At 38.6% G+C, this 7,269-nt stretch overlaps 2 protein-coding genes across 2 annotated transcripts in view; both read right to left on the bottom strand.

The window, feature by feature from the left end:
* LOC105163589 (protein SCARECROW-like) lies at window positions 212–1,992 on the bottom strand. The gene has a single exon (XM_011082001.2). The coding sequence runs from the start codon at window positions 1,887–1,889 to the stop codon at window positions 369–371; it is 1,521 nt and encodes a 506-aa protein (XP_011080303.1). The 5' UTR covers window positions 1,890–1,992; the 3' UTR covers window positions 212–368.
* The window catches only part of LOC105163432 (serine/threonine-protein kinase 38-like), a 7,190-nt gene continuing 2,982 nt past the window's right edge, over window positions 3,062–7,269 (bottom strand). Inside the window, exons 5-15 of the mRNA XM_011081772.2 lie at window positions 7,212–7,269; window positions 6,889–7,130; window positions 6,559–6,772; window positions 6,264–6,343; window positions 5,908–5,992; window positions 5,451–5,582; window positions 5,253–5,366; window positions 5,098–5,145; window positions 3,898–3,982; window positions 3,706–3,762; window positions 3,062–3,578 (exon numbers count right to left, since the gene is read on the bottom strand). The exon at window positions 7,212–7,269 is cut by the window's right edge and continues 11 nt beyond it. Coding sequence (XP_011080074.1) covers window positions 3,541–3,578; window positions 3,706–3,762; window positions 3,898–3,982; window positions 5,098–5,145; window positions 5,253–5,366; window positions 5,451–5,582; window positions 5,908–5,992; window positions 6,264–6,343; window positions 6,559–6,772; window positions 6,889–7,130; window positions 7,212–7,269 — 1,153 coding nt within the window. The 3' untranslated portion in view covers window positions 3,062–3,540. The remainder of the gene's footprint in view (window positions 3,579–3,705; window positions 3,763–3,897; window positions 3,983–5,097; window positions 5,146–5,252; window positions 5,367–5,450; window positions 5,583–5,907; window positions 5,993–6,263; window positions 6,344–6,558; window positions 6,773–6,888; window positions 7,131–7,211) is intronic.

Genomic DNA, 7,269 nt, shown 5'->3' with positions numbered 1-7,269 from the left:
TATTTTGATAGAAAAACTTATCAAGATTTCGTAATATGTTATAACTAAACAAATAATTATGTGTATATATATGAAACATTGTAATTATAGATGAAAATTAAACCGTATTGAGAGAGCGCAAAATGTCGATATTTTGGAATATTTAGAGCATTAAACTGTCCCGTTGAATGCGAATGGAACTGTTTGAAATTTTTTTATTCAAATTCATCGATCCGAATGTATTCTGACAATATTTAAAAGGTCTGGACAGGCAAACTTATTGTGAGTTTTGATTCAAATTCTGCATTATGAACATGATCTACCAACAACTTACATGCATCGAAATTAAACTAAGATCACAAGAAATGTAATTGTGATGGATGAGTAGTCTATCTGAAAGAAGTTTGTAGTGAAGTCCAAGCAGAGGCAGTGTACAAGCTAGTGTCCTTCCACCCCAGCCTAAGTGTTCCATCTCCCTGCACAAGACTGTATCCATTGGCAGGAGGGAACATGTTGAGTATCAGCTGTGCTTGCGCCATTGAGTTTGTGCTCATCGGTAGCTGCACGAATCCGTTCCTCGACAGTTGACTCCTCCAATGCCTCAACTTGTCTTCCCCACTCCGGGCGGGGCCTCCGATTGCCAGCACGTTGGTGATCTCCCTCTGTAGGAGGCAGTGCTCCACACGGTGCCGCCCTGGATCGTCGCCTGGCAGGAAAGCCCCCACTGAGTCGAAAAGGGTGGAGTAGTAGTGGAGGGAGCTCACAAACCTGTCTAGGAATGAGCCTCCATGTGCTATTTCTTGCTCAACTAATGTGATCACCCTCGGGCTCAGGCCCTGGAGGAGCCTCATTGTCTTCCAATCCGGGCCGGTAGCATCGTATAGTGAGTGCTGCATCCAGTGCACTGCTAGCGTTTCGCCTGTCCTGACGTGTAGTAGTGATATATCCACGATGTCTCCACACTTTTTGTCTACTGGATGGAACTCGAAGCACAATCCAAGGCGCCTGGCGAAATTGGAGAGTTGCTTGCCCGTCTCGGCTAATAACTCCATCGAGCTCCCCAGGCCCGTCATCCGCACGTGAGGTGGGCCCTCTGCCCGAGTGGCAAGAATGTGAAACAAGGCTGGCCATTGCAAGCCCTGCATTATGTCAAGATCAATGATGTGAATCCGGTGATCATGTCGATGAAACGCCTCCAAGATCGCCTGATTTGAGGTAAAGTGCGCGAATTTTATGAATGGGGAGACGTTGTTGTAGACTTGGAAAGCGGCATGGACAGCCTTGATGTCGATCAGGGGAGAGCAAACTCCTATCCAGGAGTTGATCACTCTACTCAACATGGCCTTTGCAAAGTAGGCAACCACTCTTTCTGCACAGGAAGCTCCATAAGGAGAGGCCATTTGTGATAGCTCAAGCAGCATTCTGTGGGCTTCACCAAGATTATCCTGAGATATGGCAACCGCACACTCCAAGAGAAGAGTAAGCAGGTTCAGGCCCGGTTCGTCGGCCCCCGGGCTTTTAGCACTACTGCTTATAATTCTTTTACTACTTTCAACACTGAGATTGCAAGTTTGATCATCTTGATCGTCACTGTAGTACTGGTGGTGGTTGTGCTGCAAGAAAACCGACCCCGGGCTCTCGTTTGAGCTCTTCCTGGCTACTTTTCGTGGCCGTAGCTCTCCAAGTAGAGCCGCCACGGTGCCAACCTCCTCATACACAGGCGGCATCACGCCCTGGAAGTTGCCGGGGAAGTCATTTTCATTGCTTTCCGGCAAGTCTTCTGTCATAAGTTGCTTAGTGACATTTTCTACCCACTGAGACAGCTGCTCATTTCTCTCCAAATTCTTACAAGAACTACTAACCTCAGAAAATCCATTCCCGGGGTAGCTTAGCTGCTCCTGAGGTTGCATTACATGCAAGAACCGAACAGAAATTCTTGTCCAAGTAAGAAGAATAAAGCTTGTGGTGGGAGGGGATGAGAGTGGGTGTGCAGACGAGTATTTGAAGAGTGAAAAAGGAGAAAAGAAATCGTCAGAAATTGAAATCAGGAGTTATATATTTTATTGGGGAGAGCTTTCGCCGGCATAGTGAGACAGAGAGATGAAGATAATGGCTAAGGGACAAGAACACGTCGGTTTGGTAATAGTTTTATGTAATAATTACTACGATTGATTGAATTTGTATCGTAAGTTTGTAAGTTATGTGCTGTTCCAAGAAACCTTTGATGTCGTGGACTCCACGGTTGAAGGAGTAAAAAATATGAGTTAAGGGGAAACTTTTAAAAAGTATTCCAGTATTAAAAAATATGTAGATTTTTTAGAAAATTTTTTATTCAAATCAACCACACCACACCTCTGGGGTAGGAAAATCATGATCGAGAAGTCATGTGATTGGTCATTTATTTTTCAATTGTCAATCAATCACATGTCAGGTGTATTACAGTTGTCGTATAATTAGTTTCAATCTGGCCAAATCTAATTCGGGTTAAAATTCCCCATAAAATTCAAGAAGGAATAAAGAAAAAAATATACAATTCTGATATCAGTGTGTAGAAATTCTTATAGATGGTAAATATAAAAGCATATTTTTATAATAAAATTTAATATTTTATAAATTCTAAAAGTATCTTATGAGATGGAATAGGATTGCACGCAAGATATATCAGCCATTGTTCCCGGTCAATGAGGTCAAATTTGCTTTAAATTCATATGTTAATGAAAATTTATCTGTCTAAATTAAATTTATTGTAATTATTATATGATTGATTGTGTTTTTAATGAATATATATAGCATATTTACCTTAAGATTAAATTAGATCGAACAGGATAAGAAAAAGAAAGAAGATACGCTCGTTGTTTAATACAAATGATCAAATTATTCGCATTTCCATATCATGCTCGGATACGCTCGTTGTTTAATACACCAAATAGTTAGATGGTTGACACATATCGCACTATTTAAAGATATCGGAAATGTAGCAAGTATTCATACGCTCGTTGCATAAAACATCATATGTAGCACGAATTTAACTGATGTAGCCAGGACTGTTGTTGGACAAAAAGCCAACAACAAAGACTTCATATAAAGAAAGGTTGCTGTAAGCCTGAATGTAGAAGCATTACTTGCAACCAAAGCATTAACTCATCAGAGATGTTAAGAACACTGTTTTCGATTTGTACAAAGTTCCAACTGAAAATCAGTTCTGTACTTTTCATACAACACTGTGGTTTTAACACAAGACAGAAGGGAACCACAAAGAAAGAATTAATTACAGACAAATCTGTCAACAAACACCCCTCGGTTATGGTTAGAAAGAAAATGGTAAGGCAATAAAATTCCAAATCAAGCGCTAGGTGCAGTTCTATGAAAGTCGAACCAACTTATGTTCATTGAAGAGAAAAGAGCACTATAACCCAATGGGAAAATCATTGTTCTGAGGAGCATGAAGAAAGAAATGGAGGTTATGCAGGGGTGATTAGCTGGATTACTCGGCTTTGTTGTGTCGCTTTTAAGAAAGGCCATCTTTGGGAAGGCGAACGATTCATTAAAGTTGGCAGAGACTTATTGGCTGGCTGTCTCAGATGATTCCGACTCCTCCTCTGTTGAAATAAGATGTGATAGGAAGTTATGATCACAATTATAAGCTTGATGCAAAAGTGTAAGGTATGATGAAAACCATTATTGCATATATTCCCACAAGTAGAGCATGCTTTCAAAGAAGCATACCAAAGAGTGATTTGATTGTTGGCCTCTTTGAAGTTGTCTTTTTCTTCTTTAGTTCAGCTGTGGCAAAAAATCACAAAACAAAAAAGATTCAGTATAAGTCACCATGAGGATTATACTAATGAAGCTACAGATTGTACTACACATGCACACAGATAAATCCACACCCACGCAGAAAGAGAGAGAGGGGAATACCCATTCCAGGTACTTGGTAATCATTCACAATCTCAAAGTTCTTGTATGTGTAGCCAACAAAGTTGATATCTTTGGAAGATAGCATCTGTAAGTGGAAAAAACAATAAGCTTAAGACCAAGAAACAAAAAAGAAAGGACTAATTACATGTTCAATATTTAAATCTTATGTCTGAATTGATGGATTTGGAGTTACGGATATCAAATCCACGATTACATATCTTTTTGAACTTGTTTAGATGATTCTATATTACTAAGGATGTCAAATCCTTGAATTCCTATTTTGTGATACTATAACGGATATAAAATCCGTTTAATGAAGTCATTTGAAATCATTTCTCCAAATTCTTTGTTCAAATCCAAACCTCTTAATCCAAATGTAGCATAATGGAACCCTCTTCACAAACAATACAACCTAAAACTGAGCAAAATGGTTGCACAGATATCGGGCAGGCAATTGAAATGGACGGTTATGGACTTATGCACAAAGTTCGCGGCAAATACTAGACATTTCAGGCAAGAGCTAAATATCCCAAAGAATGGGCAGCCATCTATTGTCCAAGCTTCATATCAATGTAATTTCGATTTTCCATGAGCTTCAAGCAAAATCTGCAAAAGCCCATGCCACACAATGCAAAATTACCTTAAATTCGACGCCAGCGCTGATAATTAATTTAATATTATGGGAATCACTCTCGTATGGATTTTCTTTCGCAGTCTTAAGGTTCTCTATAACTGTAGCCTACTTAAAATAGACTAATTCTGTCCATACTAGTTTACTTATGTCCTGTTCTCAAATTACAAGAATAAAAATGAAAATTGTTCTACTCTAAGATTATATAAATAAATACAGAGCTCGACCCAGCTAGATATTGCTGGGTTTTCAAAGAACAAACAGTAAACGATAATTCAGGAGGAAAGAGTAAAGTAAGTGGCTTTCAGCCTTCAACCTGTGTCCAAATCTTGTTTCCCTCGAAACCTTTTTCACTACCTGTAACCCATATGAGCAGTAGTACAGGTTTTTTTCTGTATGCCTAAGATAAAGCAAAAGCAAGGCCAACAGAAATGCAAAATGTAGTAACTAGTATTATCCATGTACAATTTCTCCCTATGTAGAATACTGCAAGCAAGTACAAATATGCACTACATGTATAATAACTGCATAAAATTAGCAACTGTTTTCAAATATACATTCAAGCATACCTTTCTCCATGGACCAGATCTTGAAGAAGTTTGAACATGATGCTCAGACTGCAGCCCATGAAACAGTTCTAGTTAGCTACAAATTTTCTTTGATATATCGTCCAAACCAAAAAAGTTTAAAAGATGGTCAATGTCTCATTTGGAGACACCAATACCTCTTCAAACTTCTCAAAATTTTGGGTGTCCAACTCATCTTTAACTTCAGGAATAAACGCAGCTTCCATATTGTATATGTTGTCCCAGTCAGTTCCATGAAACCAAGGATGGGCCTAAACAAGAAGACAATTTACCTAACTTTCCATCAACTTAAGTAAGTGATCAGAGAACTTGGCATAGAACACACCGTACAGCACCTTTATTTCATCTGCGCCTTTTGAACCAAGCCTCTGGTTGACACTGCAAAGGAGTTTGCTTATCAAGTCTTTTGCTTCTATAGAAAGTTTAGCTTCCTCAGGAAATCTTAGATGTGTTCTCCAGTTCACTATCTGCATTCAGAAGCAAGAGAACCAAAATTAAATTCAGATTTCTTACTTCACCTTCTCTACTATATTGCATCTAAATGCAACGTAAGAAACGTTTAGCATCATATGACGTCAATTAATTAAATCTGGTGAGGAACCAAAATGCATACAAGAAAGATCGAAGCATACATTTTGTTGTCATAACACCAGCGCAACAAATGAAAGGAGTATGCTCTCAACAAAGAAAAAATCATACATCAGAGTTCTGTAATTACTGATCCATTGAACAAGCATGAGCAGAATATGAGAAAAGTTTATCTCCTTAAACTCGAGACGATTATGGTCTTACCTTCCGACATGTGGACATAGGATCATCAGAATAGAAGGGTGGATAACCCACAAGCATTTCATACATGATAGCACCAAGTGACCACCTGCATAACAAGGGAACCTCATTGTGAAGTGTGAACGAGATCAACTTAGCACACCCTTAACCCAACAACAACCGGTGGGGGGGGGGGAGCTTGGTTTGATAGATAACAAAGATCACAACAGAAGAGATGTCCAAAAAACATTTTATTGAAACATTGAGGAAAGACAAAACCAAAAAATAATTCATATATCAACAATCTCTCTCATACATGCACATATAGATTTAGTATATCTAATTGAAACTCAAGGTACATGAGGAAATATTAAACTAACCAATCACATTCCATTCCATAACCCTTCTTTAGCAAAACCTCAGGAGCAATATAATCGGGTGTACCAACAGTAGAATAAGCCTGCACCCAGAGAATAAGTAAGGAAAAAGTCTATTTCTCAAAGTACTTTCAATAATCTAAAGAACAATTGAGTCAACTAACAATTTCACTATAATTACAGTTCAACATGAATTCACAGGGCAAAGCTATGCAAAAGAGGATATGCTAGCAGCCAGTTACATATTAATATAGTAGTAGTGCAAGGTAAACCACGATTTGCCTATCGCCACACTTACGAGCATTCTCCTATTCTTCTGCCAATGTTGCAATTGCTCTTGTTGTGTCCTTTTCGGAGCTGAGCGTTCATCACTTCTTGAAGTTCCATCCATGTTTTCTCCAACTGAAAAGTCTTCTTCTATGGTACTACAGTCTAGAGGCTTGCACAGGCCAAAATCGGATAATCTTAAATGACCATATCTATCAAGCAGTAAGTTATCAGGCTTAATGTCTCTGTAGCAAATCAAATGTAAAGAAAAAAAGTTAGACAAACATAAATAGCACGGTCAGAAAGAGGAAATACAGCATGCTGACTTGAAACTATGCATTCAAACAAGCCATCTACAAACCTATGTATATAATTGTGTTTATGAATAGATTCAATTGCCAAAACTGTCTCTGCTACGTAAAATCTGGCCTCGTCTTCAGTCAAGGTATCTTTTCTCATTAATAAAGTCATCATATCTCCACCCGGAAGATATTCCATGATAAGATACAAATATTCATCATCTTGGAAAGAGCAATATAGCTTGACAATGCAATTACTCTCCACCTCTGCAAGTAGATTCCTTTCAGCTTTCACATGTTCAACCTAACAAATACACAATCTAAGGAGCAGTGACACAGTAAATATAATCATCTCAGAATCATCCGAAGGTCAATTATCAATTACCTGGCCTCTACGAAGCATTTCTGATTTCTTAAGCTTTTTCATTGCATACACAGAGCCT

The sequence above is a fragment of the Sesamum indicum genome, linkage group LG6 (genome assembly GCF_000512975.1).
Source record: "Sesamum indicum cultivar Zhongzhi No. 13 linkage group LG6, S_indicum_v1.0, whole genome shotgun sequence".
In the NCBI taxonomy this organism is placed as follows: domain Eukaryota; kingdom Viridiplantae; phylum Streptophyta; class Magnoliopsida; order Lamiales; family Pedaliaceae; genus Sesamum; species Sesamum indicum.
Note: the sequence above shows the minus strand (reverse complement) of the source record. Positions and strands in the feature narration are given on the sequence as shown.

Excerpts from the sequence above, each read along its gene's own strand:
- LOC105163589 (XM_011082001.2), bottom strand. The coding sequence starts at position 1,889 with ATGCAACCTCAGGAGCAGCTAAGCTACCCCGGGAATGGATTTTCTGAG.